General features: G+C 31.6%; 2 protein-coding genes across 4 annotated transcripts; both read left to right on the forward strand.

Moving 5' to 3' along the window:
- The first annotated feature begins 1,890 nt into the window (after positions 1-1,890).
- On the forward strand, positions 1,891-6,899 carry LOC107021402 (protein WVD2-like 3). 2 transcript variants are annotated; one of them, XM_015222061.2, is made up of 8 exons: positions 1,891-2,022; positions 4,130-4,597; positions 4,843-4,928; positions 5,037-5,124; positions 5,347-5,418; positions 5,565-5,675; positions 5,898-6,201; positions 6,492-6,899. In XM_015222061.2, the coding sequence occupies exons 2-7, from the start codon at positions 4,136-4,138 to the stop codon at positions 6,192-6,194; spliced, it is 1,116 nt and encodes a 371-aa protein (XP_015077547.1). In that variant the 5' UTR covers positions 1,891-2,022; positions 4,130-4,135; the 3' UTR covers positions 6,195-6,201; positions 6,492-6,899. The 2 variants fall into 2 exon arrangements, with proteins under 2 accessions (XP_015077547.1, XP_015077548.1); XM_015222062.2 differs by having other exon boundaries at positions 6,497-6,899.
- A 10,895-nt stretch (positions 6,900-17,794) lies between these two features.
- Positions 17,795-26,309, forward strand: LOC107023395. Of its 2 annotated transcripts, XM_027917893.1 has the most exons (7): positions 17,795-18,387; positions 22,804-22,963; positions 24,478-24,507; positions 24,701-24,877; positions 24,983-25,066; positions 25,398-25,479; positions 25,590-26,309. In XM_027917893.1, the coding sequence occupies exons 1-7, from the start codon at positions 17,963-17,965 to the stop codon at positions 26,027-26,029; spliced, it is 1,398 nt and encodes a 465-aa protein (XP_027773694.1). In that variant the 5' UTR covers positions 17,795-17,962; the 3' UTR covers positions 26,030-26,309. The 2 variants fall into 2 exon arrangements, with proteins under 2 accessions (XP_027773694.1, XP_015079570.1); XM_015224084.2 differs by lacking the exon at positions 24,478-24,507 and having other exon boundaries at positions 17,882-18,387.
- Positions 26,310-26,640: the final 331 nt, after the last annotated feature.

The raw sequence follows: 26,640 nt of genomic DNA on the forward strand, positions 1-26,640 counted from the left end.
CAAGATTAAGGGACAATTTTGTACATTTGACATAACTTTAATTTGGGACCACATGATCAAAAGTCTTCTTTATTTTTTTAAACTTCGTGCCTAGTCAAAATAAACCATTTTTTATAAAAACGGAGAGAGTAATATCAATAAGTTATTTGTGTAAAAAATCTCTTTGCTCAAGAGAGTAAAAAATGACCTAGGATGTGTAGGATTTCCAACCAACTTTGTTAAACTATGAAGAGTGATTTCAAATTTCAATTTAATAATCTTATGGACTAACTCTAGTATTTCAACTCAACAGTTAACTTTAATTATACTTCTTTTAAGAAAGATATTTATATATAATCTAACAAAACACAATGTGAATTATGAGGGAATGAGACAAGGAATGGGGGTTCGAGGGTGGTGGGGGATGGAATGGTCGAGGCATGGGAATTGGAGATGTTGGATGGGTAGGGAGAGGATAATGAACTTGAAATGTCACTTACGACTTCTCCTAATTTCATTACATAAGTCAATTTTATTATTTTTAAGGAGTTTATTTTTCTAGAATATTTTTTCTAAAAGTATTTTGATCAATCAAACGTAATGAAATTGAGTACCAAATAAACTCAATCGCTTTAGAGATTGTTGCAATCCGCATTTTAATTTTTTCCAGGCTTCACGAATCTATATAAAAATGAGAAGAGACTTGTATTAATAACATCTTACAAAATATTGGTATAGTTAATAGTCCACAAACATTTCTTAAAGAGAAACATTGTTAGTGGAACCTACCTCTTAAATATTTGTTAAAAAATAATCAAAAGAGTAATTAGAATTAAATGAAAAGAGTGGGGTTGAAAAATTAAAATTAGAAAGAGGTTGTGAGACCTTATCAAAAGGGTTAGCAAATAGTAATCAAATTAAAGCAATGATTTCTTTTGGACCTTCTAACTATTTATGGTTAAAGAGTCAAGTTTCAGGATTTTTAGCTGTAATCTACTTGGTTTGTCAAGATTAATTATGCTAATATTATTCATTTTTTTCTTAATAAAAATATAATAAGCTAAATCACTTTTAGCATTACATAATAAGATTTCCTTAAAATAACAGTATTTGATAATTTATATTATATATACACGAGATTATTTTATTTAGAGAAAGCATTAGAATAACATGTATTATTTAAATATATTTTACTTTGATTTAGTTATAATGTATATTTTTAGATTCTATTAAAAAATATATTGTATTTAGATTATTTTTAAAATTATATTATCCTAAAATATAAAATAACAATTCAAATTAGCCTAACTTATCAATAATTGAATTATCCCATGTATGATTTACATGCTATTATTTAGTAGGAGATTTATCCGGTGCGCACAAAATGTTCATCATCGATGGTCACCCGAGGGGCAGAGATTCTGACAGTGATTATAGTGGCGACAGATCGTCCCGGTGAATCAAATAATTATTAAATTTGTGAAAATTAACGAAAAAAAGGATTAAGAAGTTTTTATATTAGTTAATAAAAGATTAAATATAATTTAATTAAAATGATCAAAATTTTCAATATTTAAGCGATTAAAAACACAAAATTTGTGTGGATGTTGAAAGGTAATTTGACAATATTATTTCCTTAATTGCTTTTATTATAATAATAATCTTTAAATTACTTTTGTCTTTTTTAATCAAATGATAAAAAAAACATCAATAATTGGTCTTCCCTACTTATTTTTATAGCTATTTTTTTTAATAAAAAAAATTAAATATTATATATCAATACATATCTATACCAAAAAAATTAGTTATTCTTCCTTTCCTTTTTTGTTTAAATCCATAAATAAAAATAGTATTAAAAAGCTCCTTTTTTTCTTCTTCTTTCTTTTATTACCTCCTTCTTTCTGCTATATAAATAGCATAAAAATAAATATTTTCTTCTGTCTTTTTTACTTTATATATAATAATAATAATAATAACTGCGAGACGCTCCTTCAAAGGAAGAGGAAGAAGCAGAAGCAGCAAACAAATCGATCTTTCTCAAAGGTGATAATTCTCAAAAATCTTTGTATTGATATTGTTATTTTGGGTACATTTGTTTTATATATTTTTTTTGTGAGACTATCGATCTGCTTGCATTCGTTATTGGATTTGTTTATGATGTTATATGTAAATTGTGGGTTAGATCTATATAGGAAAATATGTTTTTGATGATATGCTATGATTAAATTTTGTTCTTCTGGAAATGTAGCAAATGTGGTTTTGTGAAGGTAATGATTGTGTAAAAAATGGAACTAAAAAGTATGTAATGCCAAAACTTACAACTTGTATCCCTATTTATTGCTGAAGGGAATCTATGAAATCTGTTACATTTGATAGATTATCTGTAGAAAGAGGATGTGTGTTGCATTAGGAAATGTGTTTCAGTTTGATTGCTGATTGCTGATAGTTTGGTTGATTAGAACATGGAGTCAAATTTCAGAGGTTGAGTTAGAGGTAGAAATGCGAATTGATGGGGGGTTTTGAAATATTTTGAAAATGGGTTCTAATATCAAGGTGTCTTATTCTGATTTTCTGGATAAGAGTTTGTATTCTTTTGTTCAAGTTTTGTGTATTTATGCTTCGAAGTGATGATATTCAAAAGCGAAATATAGGTGCAGCCTTGCTGTACCTTTTTCATTTTTCAGTTAGGTACTCATTTTCTATGTAATGGCATCATGAAGTTTGTGTAATGTTTGTTCTGATATTGGCACAATTTATACTGACCCCCTTTACACTGTCTTTATTTATATGTATTTTCCTGTAGCTATATGTTTCTGTATAACATTCCCTTGGGGTGCAACCCTTCTCCGGACCCTGTGTAAACATGGGATGCCTTGTGCACCAGGGTGTCTTTTTTATATGCTTCTGTATAAATAGTTAAATATATGCATTTTCTGTTTAGAATTTGGACTAACCAATGCGTGGAGGTGTTATGGAGTCTACTTTCCCTTCATAAGCTTTAGAGTATCTATGTTTTCCTTATTTCATTAATTATTGAGAAGCAAAAATTTTCTGTCTCTTTCTTTCATTTAGTATTAGGACACCCCCAATCCATAGATCCTAAACTGCACTGTGCAGCATTAATTTAGTATTACAAGGCTTCTCCCTTGATACTTTCCTTAGAAATCTCTGCTTGAACTGATCTAATTTCAAAAACACAACATCGATTACCAAATGCTAAGTAAGCGACTCAGAAACTTCTGCTGGAGTGAGAGTCCATGTTATACTGAAAGCATATATTTCTGTCAAAATCAGATAAAACCACTTCAGCTTCAGTTGTATTTGTTCATTAAGGAAATGGACGAAATTAAACTTCTAATATAACCTGGATCTTAGGGAAATTTTGTTTACTTTTATGAGATTTCTTTGTGTAACAATCAAGGTTTTTAATGGATAAGAAATGACTTTAATCATTACTTATTACAGAAATCATATAGAGCCTTTGTTTTCATGGAACAATATGATTTTTCCGCCTTGTTTGACAATGTACACACGTTAGGATTCTGATTCCCAGTACCTAAGAGTTAAGCTCAGCCCTTTTTGTTACTTCACTGAGATGTGTAACATGCTTCTGGAGATGGGTGTCTTTAAGTTCATTTTATGCACAATTTAGTTTGTCAAAGCGAGGATAAATTTTCCTCTAACTGCAAACAGTTAACAGTTGTCTGATTTTGCCTATGATTATTTATAAAAGTATAAGTCCAAGTTTCAATGCACTTGCTTATTCAGAATGAATATGTTGTTTAAATAATAAATAGAAACCTTGATATCAATATATAATTGAGTATGTAGAAAAGAGGAAATATTCAATTGTTATTTTGATAAATAACTATTTGATTATTATTGAGAGGTCCTATTTTTAAAGCAGGAATCCTTTTGATACTAGAACTTCAAATATTTTTTCCAGTGAGATCATTAAAATCTTTTTGGATAAAGAAATCTATGTAGTTTTTGTGCAGAGTCGTTAACACAAAGAAACTGGCAATTTTTCTAGAAAAACAAATAATTCAATTTACTTTACCAATTCTGATGATGGACTCGAAAGATATTCCAGCATGATGAAGCCCTTAGCTGTAAATAATGCTTTCTTATTCTATTGATTTTTTTTCAGAGGTTGATGGGGTTAGAAGTTACAGATACCTGTATGGAAAAGGAGCAAGGTGTTTCTCCGGATTCAAGTTACATGAGAGATGGTAATCATGATGTGTCGCAGTCATCTGAGCATGCCATTGGGGAGCAGAGAACTGATATGCTGAATGAGAATGTTGATACGAAGGAGCAGGAAGTGAAGGACTGCACAGCTGAAGTGTCAGTTGATAGCAGACAGGAAGAAGATCGACCAAACTCAAAGGTAAAAGATGATAACGAGAGATCAAGATCTTCAGTGAAATCAACAACCAAATCTGTTGCTGGAAGCTGTAAAACAAAGTGCACTGTTCCCCAGCCATTTGCTCTGGCAACTGAGAGGCGTGCTTCTCATGGAACACGACCTGTTAGGAATGATGCAGGTGACGTGAGTGCTGCACAGAAGCCATCTGAAACAAATAATTTGCAAGCCCCAAGATCTGTACAAAACCAGGTTATTCCCCTATGCTTTATGTGCTTTTTGGCCATTGTCTACTGGGTTATGTCATTAAAGGGAGAGAGTATGAATCAGAAGCACTTGATCTTGCAAAAGTGACAAAGTCCTCATTTTTTATTTTTCTTCCGCTTTTGGTTAATGAAAAAACTCACTTTTCACTGAGAAGTTGATGCATAACTATTGGAGTTAGGGTCTATAGATCATACAGCATGTTCATCTGTGGCTATGATATTCTCTTTCAGGTTTCTTCATCGGTTGCACTTAAGAAGCCACCGCAATCTGATAACAAGAAATATTCTGATGAGGAAGACTCATCAATTGCCTCTTGGTATGATCTCTCTCTTTTGATCTAATTTGACAAAGTCTTCACTTTCGCTGATGTGTGCCCTTATTGAATTCTGCTTTGCCATTTGATGATTTCCTCAACAACGAGAAGTGATGTGGTCTCAGCAAGAAAATCCAGGGTCACTGTAGCGGCAGCCCCAGTATTTCGCTCCTCTGAACGTGCAGCAAGAAGGAAGGAGGTAGCTGTCGATTTGAGCTTCTCCTTAGGACTATTGCAACTGTTGATTTAGTTCTAATATTGTGATGGTTCTTCACCTCATTGTTCCCCCATACTTGTCCCTCTAAATGATCAAAACAAAAAACAAAATACCAATAGAAAAGGAACTTCAAGTTCTCCTTGAAATGAAAAATCTAAATCTTGGCTAATTCTGTCTTGCTTTTTGTTTTTCCCCATCTTGCAGTTTTACTCAAAGTTAGAGGAGAAACATCAAGCTTTGGAGGCTGAGAAAATCCAATGCGAGGAAAGGACAAAGGTATGAGCCACCTTATGTTGCTGTCACCTGATCATGGATGTAATAGTGAAATACAGATCTATCAAAGTTATCCTACAAAAACTGAATCAATGAATGTGTTATCAATCAATATATTTTTTTGATTTCGTTCTACCTTCCAATCTTAGGAAGAGAGAGAAGCAGCTATGAAGCAAATGAGAAGGAATTTGTTGTTTAAGGCGAACCCAATGCCGAGTTTCTACCATGAAGGGCCTCCACCTAAGGCTGAACTGAAAAAGGTACTGGATGCTAATCACCAATAACTTACCGTAATATCAACTTCTACTTGAGGTTTGCCCATAACTTTAGTCTGCTGTATTATTGTGACGTTTATTTACCCCTTTTGTAACCTTTGAGCATGTTAAAGAAAGTTCACATTATGTTACTGATCTTTTGACATCCCCTTCTGTTTATCAACTTAACCACCTTATAATTTTAATTTCCTTTTCTTTTTCCTGCAGCCACCACCAACCCGTGCAAAATCACCAAAATTTTGCAGAAGGAAGAGCTGTGGTGACACAGGTGGCTTGGATAAAGATGCAGGAGCTTATGATAGAGGAAGTCAGCATAGTCCTGGTTACAATGCAAATACCACCTTTGCTTCTAGAAATAGTAAAGACCGTCTCAGTCTCAATAACCAACGGGGTTCTGCTACTTACAACTATAAGAATGAGTCCAATCACGCAGGGGAGACAAATGAGTCATATATGACTGAGAAGCAAGACGACATGAATATGGATATTAGCGTTCATTCTTGAGCCTTTGGTGAGTCATACTTTAATAAAGTGAGAGCCTTTATTTTCTTGTATTTTGCCTCTTGTGACAGCTCTAAGGGTTGTCCATTGACTTCTTATTTAAACTGCAAAACCTTTTTCTTGCAGTAGTCTGTAACATTAATTTATAAGTGTAAATTTCTGTAAGTTATCCCATTACTGTGTAAAGATACTCATCTTTTATAAAATTTTATATGATTTTTAGTATATTGGCTAACGCGCACTTACTACTTGTTTAGAATATCCATTTTGTTTTCGTCTAATCTTAGAAGTCATTTGCAGTCCAGCCTCATAGCATGTCTGGCAATGAGACTCCAAACGGAAGGTTGTGAAGGAAGTTTGATGATTTTTTCGCGAACACAAGGTCAGTGATTGTACTTAGTAAGAGAAAACAAAATGAAAAGAGCACAGGGCCCATGAAGATGTGCTTTAGTGGTGCAGTAAACTTTTGTTTTCCTCAATTTGGGTAGGAGTAATGATGTAAAGTTTGGAAAGCAAAAGGGGAAAGATGTAAATGGAGCGTAAAGCAAGTTATGCTCAAGTGTTCGTGTAGATATTCTGCAAAATGTGACTTTTTAGTTAGAAAATGACTTACAAATGTTGAACCAAAATCACAGTCAAAAAGGTCCAAATCTTAAAATTTGTGTATGCTTTTCAATCTTGAAGTTAGTGTGACTTTTACACTTGGTATATATATATTATTTATATTTAAAATTTCAGTTTTATAGTATTGGATTTCTTAAGAGTTGACTGTGGCCTATAAAAAAAAATTACTAGTATCTCAATCTTGTTTCTCCTTCTAACTATCATTTGACTATGTTAATATTTTTTCTTCTTTAACCCTATATATAATGGAGGCCAAAAAAGAAATGTTCTAATATTAATCAGACTATTTACAACAAATACAACCTCATATTCAAATAAAATTATTGTTGAAGTTGACTACACTTGTGTAAAAAGATTCAAAAGTTAAATTGAAAACAGTGAATACCTTTTAACACATTTAACTTTACTTATTAATATACCCCTCTTCATGGAATATCAACTTTTCATTTCTTATATCACTTATGGGATAAGCAAACATATTCTTAATTGAAAACACAAGGGGAGATTTCATGAATTTAAAATGGAAACATTAATACTATAAAGCACCTAATTACTATTTACTAGTATATCATCGTTACTTTGATGATTAATATATATATATATATATATAAGTAAATAATAGTCAAACTTATATTCCAATAAACCCTTAATATATAGATTATAATACATTAGTTGTGTCATTAGGATAGTAGAACTTTCATATTGAAAAACTTGTCAATATGGCTACAAAATGAAACCAAGGTAGATAGAAATTTTTTTTTAATGATTCTATAAACGCTTTTTAAGCTTTATCCCAGTTTGATATTTTGATTTTTGAAATCAAAACACACCTTTAATTTTGTGTGTCAAAATCATAATCATGGAATATTTGGCATAATAAAAGTAAAGAGGAAACTGCAAATCATCTGAGTCACAAAAAAAGACAAAGTCCGTTGCTCACGTCACGTTATACAAAAAAACAACTAATAGAAACGTTACGATTCTTTATTTTTTAATCAGGAATTTTAAGTTAAAATATTTGAAAAATAAACAATTATATTGTAAGGGTCCGTTTGGATGGGCTCAATAAAAGTAGCTTTAAAAAAGTACTTTTGAAAGTGCTGAAACTTATTTTTAAAATAAACAGTTATGCGTCTAGATAAAAGTGCTGAAGTTAAAAAAAAAGTTGTTGATATGTTTGGCAAATAAGTGCTGATAAACAGCTTTTTAAATCAAAATGTCTTAAATACCCTTAAAAGCTGTTAACATAATAAAAGTTAATTAATTTATATTTTACAGCCATAAATAATTATATTTTGCTATCATTCACATATTTCTTCACTTCAAATTGGAAGTACAGGAAGAAGTTCAGCAGCTATGCCAAACGTGAAAAGGGAAAAATGGAAGATAGAGATGTTAGGGTTATGTGGATAATTTGAAGATTGTATAAAAATATTAAGGGCAAAAAGGTAAAAATATGGTCAACTTAAAACAGCTTATAAGCTAAAAAAAAAAAAGCACCCCTACCCCAGCTTTTAACTTTTGGCTTAAAATAAGTTTTTTTTAAACTTAAAATAAGTTATTTTGAGTATTGTCAAACATTTAAATAAGTCAAAAACCAGCTTTTAAGTCAGTTTGACCAGCTTTTAAGGTGAGCCAAACAGGCTCTAAGTATATATTCGAAAATAAGCCCTACAATATGTAAATGCGTATTTAATCGAGTTTTAATATAAATATTTGAAAATAAGCCCTACAATATGTAAATGCGTATCTAATCAAGTTTTAATGTAAATATTCGATGATGAAAAAACAATATAAAAAGCCTAGCTATATATATGTGTGTGTGAAACTAAAACTAATGAATGCATGTCCGTTAAGCAACCAAAATAAAAAACTCTATTTTTCTTCTGTCTGTCTCTTTACTCTATATATTTCATAACTATATATATAGAGTCCCCCCACCCCACCCACCCTCTCTTCCCTTCATTTTTCTTCCAAAAGAAAGAAAACATTTGTTGAGGGGAATGTTGTTTGGTTCGAAATCATTCAAACAAATTAAAATCCATGCATCTCGATGATCGATGAATTGAATAATTTCGGACCAGGCTTCATTCCCCCCAACTCAAGTTTTTGTTTTAATCTACATATTATGCAGCCAGTTTGACTAATGATCCCCATTGTCCTCTCTCACAGGTAAAGTGTGGATTTAAGATATATAGTTTTATCATATTCAATTGAAATTCATTATTTTCATCTCAAAATATATATATTTTTGCAAATATAAGATTATGATCATAAAATTTATTTTCGCTTTAAATTTTAGATTCGTCTGTACACACATAGGCACATAGACATATTTGTTTTGTAGTAGGTGATCAAACTCCGCAATTTAGGCTTTGGTGTCCTTTTTTCTATTTGTTAAATTGAATCAGATAAGTATTGTCCAAGTATTATAATGAGTTCATTTTCGTTTCATTTATTACTTTTTGATGTGTTTTGTTATAGTAATAGTGGTTGTTTATCTTTCTTTTAAAAAAGAAAAAAGAAAACAAATTTGTGATATTCTTTTGTGAAGAGTACAACTTTAGTCCTTTATCTTTCACCAAATTCATTGAAAAATCCGGTGTGAAAATATGACTAATTTAAGTGAAGAAGAAGAAGAAAAGAACTATTTTTATATTATAATAAAACAAAGTTAGGTTTTTTCACCTTTAATAAATTAGTTGTGGAAAGATGTTTTAAATGGACTTTGCTTGTAGATTGTTGCAAAGAATATATATATACCACCAAAGATATTGATATTATGAAATTAAAATTTAGAGATCTTGAATTTGAGCTTTGGGTATGATACGAAGTACTTCTCTTCTGTAATACGAATTTGAAATAATTAAACTTTAATATAGATATAAAACACTCGAAAATATTACTTTGTTTGATTTAAGGGTTTCATAATTATCTCTATCGCACTTTTATGTAATTTTGCATGAGATATTATATTCTTCCATGATTTACCAATCAAACCCCTTTTCATCATTAACAATATTAGCTCCTCCTTTAAGCTTTTATCTACAGTTGTGGGTCACATTTTGCATGCAAAAACCCATCCTACCATGTGCCTTGGTTAACCCACCTTTAAATGACCTAAGAGTGTTGAAATGTTCACTTATATATGTAGTATAATTTCTTTATATTCAATATTTTTAATTTTTTCGATAAAGAGTATTTAATTGACCATTATTAATTTTATGTATATATATATTAAAAATATTTGTGTTATTGTAATAGTTTAATTACTGCTAAATATGTAATGTTCTTTTAGAAGTAACTAGCATTAGTCGTAAATGTCTCTAAAGCCTATAACAATTACAGAGGTTGAGCCAGAATTTTCAATTAAGGGGTTCAAAATCTGTAGAAATATACACATGAAATAGTCGAAAGAGGTTCGATATCTACTATATATACATATGAAATTACTTTAACCATATATAAATAATATAATTTCTGTTGAAAAGGATTTGGATGAACTCTCTTCGTACGAGGTGGCTCCACCCTTGATAACAACATTGAATTAAATGACAATTAACTAATCCTGATAAAGATTTTAATACTGTTTGTAATGTACATATGATTGTTACTAAAAACTATTTTTGATGCTGTGACGTGGCTAAACCACTGCTTTGGAGCTAGTTTTGGAGGTGTTAAAAAAGTTCAACGAGTGTAATACTACCAAGTCATTTAAAAGATGATTATAGATAAATTATTTAGACGGTAAAATAGATTATGTTTTTTCCAATCCAATCTAATATTATTCTCTATTCTTTTTTTTATTGTTCAATGTTCAAAATGAATGTTCAAAATAATTTTCTGCTAATTTGCCCTTTCATTTTTAAGTTAAATATTTTTTAGGAGATAAATTACACTGATTATAGGTATATATTTATAATTTTAAAAATTATAATTTAAATTATGAATTTTTCTTAATATGTTTGAATTACCTTGCAAATTCAGTTAATATGAAATATAGAAAATGGCGTTCAATTTTTTAAAAATATTTACATAGGCATAATATAATAACTAGACGTGAATTTTACTAAAATAACACTTATTTGGAGGTGCAAAGTATAACTCAATTGTATGATTTGAACATTAATGTATATATTTTGGCCTACTCAGCAAACGTTTAAGTGTGTCATGCATCTTGCACACGTTACAACGCGTTTGAATAACTTTCATTTTTTACATAATAAATTTGGTAGAATCCGAAAATTTTAAAACGTCTCAATACATTGCATTTAATGTCTCAATTTCAAGTATATTCCTTAACATCTTGATATGTCACATCTTAATTTATATTGTATTTTAATTTTGAATCATCTTAAACACCGTATAAAGCGATAAATTTGAGAATAAAAAAAAGTAAAAATTAGAAAATATACTAAAACAAGTAATTGCGTTTGAAGGTAATTTGAAAAAGCTTAATTAACTTTTCCACTCAAAATGTAAAGGAATTTATTTTTACACTTATCATATAATCACGTCGTTATATAATTCATGTTGTATAAAATATAAATAAACTGTCATGGCAAATTAAATGGTTATATGATAAAGAGTAGCTTGTAGCTCTATTTCTCTATTTCTTTAGTTTTTTTTTTAAAAAAATTTTCCCACAGCCTAAAATTTATATTAGAGCTTCGAGACCTCTAATAAAAAAACAGTCTTCTCATTACATCAAAACTCATGTTGATTCTATCTTTTAGTTCTTGATATCATGCTTACTATCGAAAGTTGTATATATCTTTATATAATAACCAAATTTTTATAATCGCAAAATTGAAGATACCAATTCGTTTCTACATTTGAACGATAATATACCACTTGCAAAACCTTTAAATTTTAAATCCACCACCACTTACCATTATTCAACAAATTTGTGTAACATATGGGTACTTGGTACCACTGAACTTGTTTTCACAATCAATAAATAAAAATTGATTAGCTCTAACTATTTGTCTGTGTCCCAAATAGTAATAATTAGAAGAATATATAAGTAATCCGTAAATCGTAATGATTGATTATTTGTACATAACATGCATTATTGTGGCAAAATGGGGCAGATAAATCTATATGGTAATCAGTATGAAGAAAAAAGGACAAAATATCCAATTAAGTGTACTGTTGATTTACAAGAAAAAGTTGGCTCAAATCAAATCAACGTGAATGATGGTGTCACTCAAGCATATGTAACTTTACTTTATAATGATGCATATGTTTGTCGAATTTTCTAACTTATTTTTTACCTATTTAATTTTTGGTAAATACTTATTCGATTGTATCAAGTGTTATCCAAATCAAAGTAACTTAAATTCATAGGTATAAATGATTTAATAAAGTGTTACTACAATAAATAAAAACAGATGATACCCTTTGGGGTGACCCAATGGTTTGTGTTTAGGACTTCCATGTTGGAGGTCTCAAGTTTGAAACTCTTTGTCAACGAAAACAAGGGGTTTGCCTTCTAGGTCAAGCTCGTTGTACCAGGATCGCCTAGTGCGGGTTATCTTTCTTATGTGATTTGCGAGTTATAACATAGGAGCGAGATTTTATCCTATGTGCACCCAAAGGGTATCGACTACATGTTTCCATTGTCATCGAAAAAAAATACACATAATGATCCAGTATCGTTATAAATTTTAAAGACATTTACAAATATTGTTAGTTGCTGTTAAAAATACGTATTTAGTGACAATTGAATTATTATCACTAAAAATTCTTTTTAGTATAATATGACAATATATACATGTAAATGCCCGATGCAAATACATTTTTGAGAAAATTACATAAATGTGCTATAATAAAAAAATATTTACCATTTATAGCAATGATATTTTTTTTCACTCGATCGTTTTTAATTCATTTATAATACAATTTTAATACATATTACAAAGAACAATTTATTATTTACATATAATACAAGTTTTTAATGGTGGATAATACATTTATCACACATTTTAATACACTTATAATACAATGTGACCATTTTTTACCAAACAAACACAATATATTTTAAAAACAATTGTAATTCAAATATATTACATAATTAATTCACTTTTAATACATATTACAGATTTATCACAGTATTGCTATAAATTGTAATAAACAAAAAATATCGCTAAAATCAGTAATTATTTTTTAAAATGTATTAAATTATGTAATTTTTCCTACATTTTTTGAGTCAAAAGAATATAAGAGAGACAACTTGAGTGTGTGTGAGGCAAAAGTGGTCCATTTGCTGAATAAAGCCCAATTACAAAATGAAAATGGATTGGTTCAAAACATTTTTAAGTGAACTTTTTTTTTTGTATAAGTGACTTTGACTATGTACTTAATAATGCAAAATCTGAGGGGTAAAAAGGGAAAAAAAGAAGAAGCATTCAAAGTGAATTATTTTTTTTAAAAGATGAGAAAAGTGTATATCGGAAGCTTGAAAGAGAATTTTTGTTGCGTCTCAACAATTAAAACTAAAAAGCTTTCGTATAACTTTTCACCTTTTCCTTTTTTTCTTTATTTGTATGTTATATCTGCAATGATGTGTGGCATAAAGGGGCGGATCTACGTTTAGAGGTCGGGCGTCACGGTATCTTGTGATCTCAAAAAACGATATATATATATATGTGTATATATATATTATAGTTGAATAAATATTACTTTTGTTACGCAGTAACGTAAAAGCATAACAGCTCAAGTGGCTAAGGAAGGAGTGTTTTGTTGTTCCTTTTTTGCTTTTCTTTTCTTTTTCTCCAATTATTCTTATTTATTTACTATTCTTTATTAATTTAAATTGATCCCTTTTCATAATTAATTTTTTTTTACTTCCTCTTGCACTAATTTTCTTTTTCTCCAATTATTCTTATTTAATATTCTTTATTAATTCAAATTGACACCTTTCCATAATTAATTTTTAGTTTATTTTTACTTCCTCTTGTACTAATTATTAAGTTCTTGATATGTGTGTAAAATGTTTATTTTTTTAAATTAATTAGCGAGTATTGAATTATGAACGTCAAATAAATATTATTAAGAATATATTTAAATTGTAGTTTTTATAGTTAGATTTTTTTAAATTTAAAGGTTTTTTCGATCTTCACCGACGTTCTTCCTAAGTAAGATGACTACGCTTTAAAATACAATTTTTATTCTTTTCCTATTATATATCTCCAACAACACATAAAGTCAATGAAAGATGAATATATTATGTTGATACTATTAGATGTTTATACAAACTCAAATTTTAATGTGAAAAATCTTTTTTTTCCTCAAAGTTTCAGCAAATAAGACATCTAATTTCGAAAAGGAAATAAAATTCGTTAGTTATCTCTAATCACAAAATATCTAAAAAAAAGTATTACTAACATGCATATTTGATCGATTTATTTATCAAAAAAATAAATCAAAAACTCGAACTGTAACATAAAATTAAAGCAGCCAATCATTTATCTTACTTGAATATCATGACACCCCAACCTCCAAATTCTAGATCCGCCTCTGGTGGCACATGAAGTAAAGTTATAAATCAATAAATTTCCAAAGTTATAATTGAATTTGTACTTCTAAAATAGATTCGTTACTTTAGTTTGGACATATTGTTTTAACAAACAGAGAAGCTAAAATGCTATTTTTATTTTTTGCTACTCACTCCGTTCGGTATTGTTTGTCATGATTTCTATTTTTATATTCAAATTATAAAAACTTTGACTAACATTTTAAGATGCATCTTTTCATCATATTAATATGAAAAAATTGTAATTTATAATACTTTTCGTATAGTTTTAGAATATCTAATTTTTTTGTTTAAAATATCGAATTAATATGATCTAATTTACCTTTGAAAATTAGTTAAATTGATTTTCGATAAGCGCAGCATGACAAGCATTTCTGGACGGAGGGAGTAACTATTAAGCCTTCACTTAAGTTTTAATTAGGGCATACGGGAGTTTGGAAATTTCGTATAAAGGATACTTCTTCTATGTTGGTGTCTTGTTAGTAAGTAACGAACATAAACACATACAAGAGCGCAGGGGTGACTCTACAGTATTAAAAAAAAAGACATGTGTCTTGGGTCCTCAAATTTAAGGGGCCTCATTTTTAATAATAATAGGTTATAAGTTATTGTTTTTTTAACAAATATTGGATATTATTTGTAGAAAAGTAAACTTTTCATGAAAAATGAAGGAATTATAGAAGAAATTTGACATATTTGAAGACCAATTTCAAAAACAAATTGACATATTTGAAGTACTATATCTCATGAAAAATAATTTAAAATAAGAATGGTTATATTATCAATTGAAAACTAGAAGAAATCAATTATATAAAGTTATTCACGATTCAAGTTTAAGGCCCCATTTAATTTTTACTACTAATATGCTTGAGCCACTCCTGCAAGAGTGTTAATGTCGTCAGTATATTTGTTTCGCTTAACTTTCATGATATTAAAGATGTGTGGAATACAGAAATGAACTTTTCAAGTTATATATATATATATTTATTTATTTATTTATTTATTGTTCTAATTTATGTGACACTTTTCATTTTTCGAGAGTGAAACAGTTTAAGTTTTGTCCGAAAATTTGCGCGTGAAATCTTTAATTTTTTTAAAAGAAATTTATATATTTGTAAATTAAATAAAAGATACTACAAGTCATAATAATTGAAAATTCAAAATAATTGTAAGATACATGAAAAATTACATCATATACATTTTGCACTATGTTTTCATCCTCGCATTATTAGCCTTCGTTGTTTTTAATTCTTTAAAATTGGGATACTTTTTGTATGACTATATACTTTTTATAAGACTATATATGTAGAGTATGGAGGTTAGAGCAAATGTTTGTTGTTTAAGGTGGGGGAGGGGGTGGGTGGTTAATTATTTAAATAAAATTGAGATGCGTGATTGTCGAGTGAAATCATATTATAAAAATTGTAGTGGCGAATCGAATATTCTCATGAAGGGATGTCAATAGTTGCAGTGAAAAGTTTAAAAAATAATTATGAGACCAACAATATAGTTGAACACATAACCCTAAAGAACTTTTGCAATCTCTAAATCACTAGACTAAATATCTCAATACTTGTGTCAAGACTCTCATATATATTTATCAAATCAAAACTTGACCTTTATAAATAATGTAATTCTCTGGCGAAGGAGTGTCACTTGACATCCATTGATCAAGGGTGGCTCCGCCCCTAATAGAAAGTTGATCTTATAACAACAATGACAATTGATAGTTGTGGAAGATGGTAATGATAGTTAATCACAGTGTTTGATAATTTTACTTAATTAATACTAAATCAGTACGTATATTCTGTATTGATGTCATTAAGATATCTTGTTAAGAAATTACTCTTTAGTCAATAATACCATGATAATATATGTATATTGTTGTAGTGTCATTACGATTTCTTATTCAGGAGTTGCTTATTAGTAAATGATAATATAAAAGTATATGTATATTGTTGTAGTATCATTAAGAATTTTTTTGCTTAGAAATTACTTATTAATATATATATACATTGTTCAGGAGTTTACTCATCCAATTAACCATTGACATGGTAAGGTATATCCTGAAACCATATCGAAACTGATTTTTTTTTTAACTGTGGTATGAATATTATAGTATTTGGTATGACATCTAAATTTTTTTGATATTCGATATGATATTTGATACTTATAAAATAAATGTAAAAATATCATATATCATATCGAAATTTTATAAAAATATATATGTATATATATATATCATTCACTAACATGTAGACTCTAACTTGGCATAGTGATATATGTCAAGTTAGAGGCTACGTGTTAGTAAATAATTTTTGTGATCTAAAATTACTACACATAATTTTAGATAATGACTTTTAGACTTTATATCTATGACTATTATATTAGATGCTATTGAAATGTTCTTTTTATGAAATTATTTAACAAAAGTTATTATTGATCTAAAATGATTCAGACTAGTGCCTTGAATTTCTCATATCCATGTTGATCATGGTATTGGTCTTGCAAGAATACTTGCTTGTTAAAGGACAAGAGAATGGTTCGAACTTATTTGCTAAATGAATTGTATGGAGAATTATAATTATATAAGTCGAAATTAAAGAAATGAAGGTTATCTAATATTATATCGTAAAATATTAAAGTCGAAGTTAAATATACTAAATCATATGTACCAAGTTAATTTGGTATGGTAATGGTATATTACTTTAGATACCGAAGTTATGGTATCAAAAATTTTAAATATCATACTATGCTCACCCCTACACCCAATGAATAACTTCTGAATAAGAAAAAATCATAGTGATATATACATATATATATACATATATATATATATACTGATCTAGTATACAAAATTATTTAATGATATCAATATAATATATAATATTTATTTAGTATCAGTTAAGTAAAATTAATTAGAGGGTATATTGTGTAATTATTTAATTGAGCATAATATAAAAGGATATATATATATTTCTAATTATTTTTGCTTTTTATGAGGTCTTTGGTTAGTTTCCCATTTTTTAATACTATCTTCGTCCCTAATTACTTGTTCACTTTTTTTTTATAGTTATTCCTAATTACTTGTTTATTTTGATAAATTAAAAAGGGATAATTTTTTACTTATTATATCCATAATTAAATAATTAATTATTTTTAGGAATGTAGAACTTTTCATTCACTTGATAATTAATAAAAATAAAATGATAAACTCATCACATAATTAATTATTTTCTTAATATGTGTCAATTAAAAAAGGATAAGTAAAAAAGGAGTGGCTACTCATTTGTGTAGTTGTTAGGTTAATCATTGCACGTGTTTTTCCCGAAGCAGCGGCGTAATCGCACGCGCCATTATCCAGTTTATCTGAGAGTTCAGATCATGCCACGTGTATTTTCGTACTTAACAAAATAGTATCGGTTTCCATTTTCTCCCTCTTTTAAAATTTTGTTTCGTTTCCTTGTTTCTTCTTCTTCTTCTTCCTCTTTGTACAAAAAATTGAACTCTGCAATCTGCAAAAATCTATGTAGATTCACTCCAAATGCAATCTCCAACTACCTCTTCAATTCTGTAAGAAAAAATAATCAAAATCCGATAGTATCAAAAAATGGAGGTGGAGAGGTGGGTTGGGTTTGTTGAATTGATGAACAAACCAGCTATAATGGAAACATTCGTCGACATTTTGGTTTGCGTTGTACCGATTTGGGTTGCCATCATGATCGGATTGTTGATCGGCTGGTCTTGGCGACCTCGTTGGACCGGTCTTATATTTTTAGGACTCCGGTCTAAAATCAACCGCTTTGTTTGGACCCTTCCTCCCGGATTTGGTGCTCGCCGACTCTGGTTAGCCTTTACTGCTCTTTCGGCCTTCTCCGTTGGTAGGAAACTCTGGTTTAATTTCCAGGGGAGGACACGTAAGCCTCCGGTGGCGGCCGCGGATTCGGGTTCGGTGGATGAATTTGGATCATCTTCAGTGGTTTCGGGTCCGGGTTCGGTTTCTTTTGCACAAAGGAACGATGATTGCATAATCAGGTATCTCATTTTCTTAACATATGCATGTTTTTATTTCTAGGGTTTCGATTTGAATTTGATGTAAATGTATTTTCGTACAAAAAGATAGCATTTTTAGGGATGATAGCATGTGTGATGTTGAAACTTAGATTGATTGCTATTTTTCTGTTTTATTCATTATAAATGAAGGCAAACAAACTTGTTTATTGTGCTTTTCTTTTTTCTGTGAAATTTTGGCTTCATTTAATTTTTACTGTTTCAATGATCTTTGAACGATCTATGCTGTTGCTTGTAAAGTTACTGGACTCGACCAGCTATAGTTTTTTCTATTTAATGGGAATAGTAGGTCATCGTTTAGTATGCATTTCAGCTAGTTAAACTAGTGAGTAGATGGAAAAAGTTCTCTAGTATCGGTTATTGTGTCTATGTTTGCTGTTGAAGAAGAACACAAAGGCCCAATGAAGTTTCTGCAGTGTATTTGAGCTGATTACAGTGCTTTACAACACTTTATAATCGGCTTGTACATTGTACTCCAAGAGTTGCTGGGCCACTTAAGTGCAGCTAATATATTTGGGTGATTGAAAGAAAGCCATGCATTTTTAAAAAATGAACTTGAATTTGAAGAAAGTGCAGTGCTTTGAATTTGAACTTTGAAAATTGTGAAAGTTACATCTTATGTATTTTATTTCGAATTGTGGTGGATATTTTGGTACATCACAAACTTGAATGCAAGTCACATTAGTTGGTATAGACAACACGTATGGTGTTGTTGGTCAAAGGTGGATATTGACTAGCTTGGGTATTGTTTTGTAGTTCCCATTTCATGAAAACTTTCTGCTTAATCTGATTCTTCTTGCTTCTGAGCTTTAATTTTGAGACGAAATAATGCAAACGATACAATCATCAGACTGTAATTCTAATTTCTAGAAATCTCCCAAGAAACGAGCTTAGTTTCGTTCAACTATATGTAGTTTTTATCTGTAAGATCATGATCTGTGCTCGGCTTTTTTATTATTTAGGGGTTGTTTTGAAACTTTCGATTGGCTTTTTTTAAGTAGCTTTTAAGCTAAAAGCTAAAAGTCATAAGTTGGTCATACCCAATTTTTTGGCTTATGGCTTATTTTTGTACTATTTTGACCTAAAAGTAAGTGCTTAAAAGGACTTTTTTTGTCTTTCCCAAGCACCTCCAAAATAAAGGAGATCTTTAAAGTCAAAGGATACTTAAAATCCATACATCCTCTTTGAATGAAATGGCGGTGTTCAGATAATGAGGATAAAGCCATCTAATTTTCAGTGTGAATTCTAGCGTTAATTCCTTTTTTTTGGTTGTAAAGTTTATGAATTGAAATTATTCTTCTTTCACTTCATTTGCTTTGCCCTAATCAAATGCCCTAGCAGTATTACTATTGAAGTTGGTTGTTCAAATAAAGTTCCTGAGTTTAGTTGACATAGAACTGCCGAAAGGAATGAGCACCTCCAAACTCAATAGTTCCTATTCTATAGATCTTTGTGCTATATTTAAACTGCTAGTAGCCTGTAGCCCTTTGAGTCTTTTTTTCCTTTAATCATTTGAACTTGCCAGGTCAAATGGATCTAAGAGGATTTTTGAATGCTTATTCATTAGGGTATCGGTTTTTGAAAGGTCTTTAGAGACCTAAGGTTGTGAGCCTTATAAATTATTGAACTATCCATGTGTAAAGCCCTGCATCCTCACGTGTAAAGCTTGTGCCATCTTTATTTATTGACAAAAAATGAAAACAAACTCACCTCATCTGTACTGTGAATAAAGCGTTTGTGTGGAAATGCCACAGAGGTCCATATTTGCAATTTATGATGATGCTGGGATTTGTGGTATTAATGTGACAAAAATAATTAACTTCTAATCCACATTGAGTCACTACCTTCAAACTGATGCACAAGTGCTTGCTGATTGTTAGATAAGTTTGGTCTGCGACTTGTGTTCACTTCTGTGGTTGAATTGGGTACAAGTCAAGCTCATACACATATTTATAATATCCAACCCCACCCCACCCCACCCCACCCCACCCAAAGTAAAGGTTACAAGTTCATGAGTGAATTAAGTGCATTGTTTTGTACAGCTATTATTGTATCAGATATAATGTACTGTAATGTACTGTAGATATGACAGTGTGGTATATGTGGATGCTTATTTTAACCCAGATTCATTTACCACTTTTTTCCACCTCCCGATATTGGAAGCCGTTTTACTATTTGAGGGGTTAGAAAAGAGTATTTGCTTTGCCAGATAGGATTTGCTTCAGGAGCAAGAGCACTTCGCCATTAACCAGGTTGGTTGGAAATTTTGAGTCACCGAGGGAGAAATATGGAAAGGACAGTGGTTGATTTCCGGGCATGGGTTACCATACTAGAAAATAGAAAAAGAGAAAGGAATAAGCCACTAAAATTCTGTTTCTTATATAGCTAGAATTTCTTCACCTCTATGAGTTTTATATATTGTAATTCTGATTATACAAAATTGCTAGTTTTAGTAGACTTTCTCTTTCATCAAATTGTATGAACTGTGATTGTTCAAACATCTTTGGTTTCATTTATCTATTTATTTATGTTATACCAGTCTTTTTTCCCCCTATTTTTGATCTTCTGCTGAGGGTTTGAAACAGACGTTATGGATGTTCTCAAGGATACAAAGATCAGGGACCCAAGGGGTTGCCTTGTGGTCAATGAAGTGGGTTGGGAACCATGAGGTCTCATGTTCAAATTCCAAAAATACTAGGTTATTTCTGTTCATCTGCCCAAGCCTTGGTAGGCAGAGTTACCAAATACCTGTGTTGGTAGGAGGTAGCAGGTATCTTATGAAACTAGTGAAGGTGCGCGCAAGCGGATCCGGACACCATGGTTATGTAAAGAAGTCTAAAGATCCAACCAAACCTCTTGCAGTTAAACATCTGTTTACCTTCTCTGAAAAAATGAGTTCTTTGTTTTTCGGTTGTCATATTTTTAGGAAATGATTTGCTTCATATTTACAAACTCAGGACTTGGGGGCAGCACCTTTGCCTTCTGCTCGTGCTAATTGCGAGATGCATGTAAATTATGGCAGTGACTTGTAGGGCCATTTGTTTGGGTAATTGGAAATTTGGGGGAGTACTTTGTGACTGAACTCTGTGTGACTGAACTCTGATTCTTGATTCATGAGGGTGTAGACCATATGATCCTTACAGGGGACTGTCTGTGACATGCTATTTGGATATTCATTCATCATGAAGCTATACATAATCAGAAAAAATCCATAATTTTTAATTCCAGACGCAAGCACTATCACTACACTCATATCTCTGAGTTTCTGGATCTTAACAATTCTCTTGACTAGTCCATGTGCAACTGCAACACTTTTTCTATTTACTCCTGGAAAGATGCCCAGAACCGACAATCATGATTTCTTCAATAATTGTCTGTTTCTACTCAGATCTCTGCCTTGATTCTCTCCCTCAATATCATCAGCCAGTCAGTCTGCTTTCTTATTCACCGGATTCTGGGTCCAAAGAAGCAGTACCTTCATCAGATGAGATATTGTTTTGATCTTTGCTATCGTCTTTCCATTAATTGAATGCATACCTACTTCTTCACAGATTTCTTACAAATCCTTTTAACACATCCCGAGGAAGTTTAGAGTTGGAGACCCGTGATTGTGCACAAACTTTTCCTGATATGTTCTGGTATGAAGATTAGGAATCACGTGCTGGTGTGGTTGTCAGGGTTTTGGTTCAGCGGAAAGACGCAGTACGTTATGTATGGGTAGGGCATACTTCACGAGTTTGAACCCTGCCACCACCGGCTGAAGCTTGTTATTTTAGTGGGAGCGAGGAGGAGGGGTGGTGCCCATACTCCCCCGGAGTTTCAAACTTAGAGTGTCAACTGGGATTGGGTCAGTTAACTTGTAGAGGATTTCTCAGTTACAAATAAATTACATTTTGTCAGTAGCATATTTTGCTTTCCTTTGTTGTTTTATGCAATAAGTAGTTTCCTGGAATTGAATTAATCTGGGAAGAAATCGTAATTGACAACTGTCATTGTTCAACGTTTACGAGAAATGGAACTGTTCAAATTTACCAGTAGTGCAGTATAATTTCGTGATGCATTAAATACAGTCTATATCTGCAAATCATGGTTCTGAAGTATATACGTTAAAAGTTTGTCTTCTGCATTGAATTGGCCTTTTTCTGTAGTATTGAACAAGATATGAAAGAGTAGTTGTGTTATTACAGTTCTAGGGAAGAAGATGGTTAATTTAAACAAGAATTGTATAAACCTAATTAATTGTCTCCTTAGAAATTGTGTCTAGTGTTGAATGATCAACTCTATATAAAGCTTTCTTTACTGGCACATTTTTCACCCTTTTAGATGATTTTTGTCCCTTCATATGTTTAGAGACATGACAGCATCTATCCATTCCTGCAGACATATTACAGGATCGGAAAATGAGGACATTGTGACAGAGAGAGATCTGGAACACTTTCTACATCTACTAGATGGAAAGGATGGAGAGATGGCATGGCAAACCATGATGGACCGCTCTACTTCAAACTTCACATACCAAGCTTGGCGGCATGAACCCGAGGTCAAGTTTACCTAGATTGTGATATGGTTTTTCTTCAGCATTTCTGGATTTTAGAACCATTTTTCTTGAGAATTGCTTGATCCTAACTTCTACATTCATCACAAAACTTCATTAGCTGAAAGGAGAGGGTGTTGGCTAAACTTATAAGCTGTTCAGATTGACTTAGAAGCATTTCTGGGCTGATATACGCATTTTGGTAAATATCAAAAGTGTTCTAAGCCAAAATCAACCAAAAATCACAAGTTGATCGTCCCTATTTTGTGATTTTTATGCTTATAAGCACTGTTAGCTTGGCTAGAGTTACTATTTTATCCTTGCGGTATTTTTATAGTTTCCAAAGTACCTTCCCTAAACAAAACCATAACTTTTTCTTCACCTAGTATATCTCGTTCACCATTTTTGAAAAGTTTTTAAATTTTTTGAAAAATTTGTAAGGTTATTTAGTTAATTTTAGGAAAAGAGCAGCTTATCAACATATTTTCTACTAGATACATCAACTACTTATCATCAATTTCATAAGTTCTATCCAAACATGCAACTATCTTTTTATAAAGTCAAGTGTGTATTTATTAATTCAGATTCAGAATTTAAAGCTTGTTAATGGTTACAATCAGCTTAACCCAATTGGGCTCTAAGACTGATTAGGATTCCTCAGAAACTATTATTTCCTTTTTGAGCCGTAACGGAACTGGCACTTGAAAGCTTTAAGTCCAGCTTTAATAATGTCACAGCTTAAGAATTTCCATAGCGTAACGTAATCTGCTTGAAGCTATTTATATGTTTGATACTTTAACATGACTCATGTCTAAGCCATGTTCTTTAAGCAGCTCGATTTCCATTTGATGTCTTCATGTTCCAAATGAGCCAAAGGTTCAATTTCCATTTAGGTTCAGGTTGCTTAGGTAAGGTTTTTTGTTTTGGGGCAAACTGTAGAACCCGTCTGCCGATAATTTAGTAGATGACATGATATCAGTTTGCCTTTTTCATATAACTTTTAAAAGCATGAATACGTTATAAAATTTCCCTTGTTTCATAGAAACTGATTGGTTTCTGGTGACAGACTCGCTGCTCTTAAGCAACAAGTCCCTTGCTGACACAACTTTAGCTTCTCATTTTAGCAACCTCAGAATATATCCATTTTTGCTTGCTGGATACGTCTTCAATATTTTTTACCAAATATAAGGAGGTGGAGGGGGTGACATATTTTAGGGGTATGGAGAACACTTCATATTATTATTTTGATGTCAAAATAACATCATAGACCTAGCTTGAGGGGACATGTTTCTCTGCTTTAATTGCTGCTTGATTTTGATGTTTTTGACTTTTTGTAGGTGTATAACTGTATGTGCTGTATGGCTACATATTTGATTGATTTATTCCTTTTGCTACTTCCAAATCCTCATAAACTTTAACAGTTCACATTACTAGAAAAATACTTAAGTTTGAAAAAGTGTTCTATTTTTTCATTTGTTGTGATCCTCTGCTAACCAGACCATTTTTATGCTCTTTACTAGATACCAATATCCGATGTTGAACTTACTGGAGTAAGTATAAACCATTCTCTTCTTTGATTCTTTAATTTGTAATCCTCAAGCCATAATTGCTGGTGTATTGCATGATTTGCAAGGTGACTTTGTCTATGACCAAACGCTCTTTATCCATACGATTAATTTAAATTTTCTTTGGAAGTTCTCTGTTCTCTCTTAGTGATTCTAAAAGAACCATTCTATTTGTCAGGTGGGCCCAACAATCTACCGAACCAAAACTGTTTTTGAAGATGCAACTCCGGATTTAGTCAGAGATTTCTTCTGGGATGATGAGTTTAGGCCAAAATGGGACCCAATGCTTGGTTATTTCAAGATATTGCAGGAGTGGCCACATACAGGATCTATGATTATCCACTGGATTAAAAAGGTGTGTTACTCATCGAAGCTATCTTAGTGTTTTTGTGAGGAACTCCTCATGATGCGTTTCTTCCATTAGGTTCTGCCTTCACATAATTTATTTTTGTTGCTACAGTTCCCGTTCTTCTGCAGTGATCGTGAATATATAATCGGTAGAAGAATCTGGGAATCTGGGAAAACATATTACTGCGTTACAAAGGTAAGCTATAGAGGACCACATGTAAATTTGATTGGTGTCTGAATGCTTCAAAAACATGTTTTAAATGACTGCTCTGTCTATACAATGATTTTTTGTGAGTGCTTCCACCTGACATTTTTCAGACCTTTTTAACCTGTGAAGCTGCTGTGTCTAAAACCTTAAATTGGTTTCCATGAAGTTCATAAATTAAACTTATTTGTACTGGGACTAAATTATCCTATATAATACATCTTGTCGTGATGGCTTGTTAGTTGGGTTATGACAACTATTTACTTTTCTCAAAGCATGTAGTCATGCATCATATTCACATCTTAAACATGATCTTCCACAGAGTGTACCATACTCATCTCTGCAAAGACTAGATAAGCCGAGGCGTGTGGACCTGTACTTTTCAAGCTGGATAGTCAAGCCGGGTAGGTAGCGCCATCACCCACGGATGTCTAAAGTGGACTATCTTTGCGAATTTGCTGTTGCCTGTTGCATAAGTTGATTTACTCATTGTACACTCTTGTAATGGTTGCAGTGGAATCGAAGAAGGGAGATGGACAGTTATCTGCATGTGAAGTCACACTTCTTCACTATGAAGATATGGGCATCCCTAAAGATGTTGCTAAATTGGGAGTTCGTCATGGAATGTGGGGAACAGTCAAGAAGTTGCACAACGGCTTCAGAGCATATCAGAATGCAAGAAAATCAGAGGCGGCAGTTTCTAGGTGTGCGATGATGGCACGGATCACTACAAAGATCTCGCTTGATGAAAATGTTGATGCTTTGGAGCAAGTTTCTGTTGAAGAAGATAGAGCTGTGGAAATCCAAGGCCAGAGAGGAGATGGCGGGATCGACTGGAAATGGGTGGCTATAGGAACAGTGGCTGTAGTGTGTGGCCTTCGTTCAGGTATGATAGGAAAAGCTGTGCTATTTGGAGCAGGGCAAAGGATTGCTCGCAGAGGCAGAAATGCTTAGTGAGGAGTCTACCGTATGTATTATTCTTTATTGGTTTGACATTAAAGCCTACAACCAGCAGCGTAAGTACTCTCGACATAAAAAAGAGACCGTTCCTTCACACGGATCGACAACACAGTCTTGATGCTTCTTCTGACTTTATTTTGTTATGTTGAAGAATGGCTGCCGCCTAAAACAGAGTTGGTGCTTGGTTCAGTTTGTGTCCTTTTTTTTCGATACAGAGTCGCTCAACAAACATATTGGTTTGCTCTTAATGAAGGTCTAATTCAGTTAAATGTTATATGAAGTCTGAAAAATAACAAGTCAGTGGCAATCTTGTCTAAGTATGCAACAAATGAAAATGGCCACCAACCATACTTTCATTCACTGTGGGATACATCTTTGCAAAGCATAGACTCTTACTGCATAGGGCAACTCAAAGAGGAGAACAAGGCTTCTTCTCACAAATTAACGACGAGATTTTAGTGGAATTGCCACATTTGAAATTGAGCACAGTTTTGAAAAGAAATAGCTCAAAGACATGGGAAACATGAACGAATGAAATAAAAAAGATACAGTAAAATTAGCAACAAGAACATATAATACAGAAGTAAAATGATGCACGCATATGG

Source organism: Solanum pennellii, chromosome 6 (assembly GCF_001406875.1).
Source record: "Solanum pennellii chromosome 6, SPENNV200".
NCBI lineage: Eukaryota > Viridiplantae > Streptophyta > Magnoliopsida > Solanales > Solanaceae > Solanum > Solanum pennellii.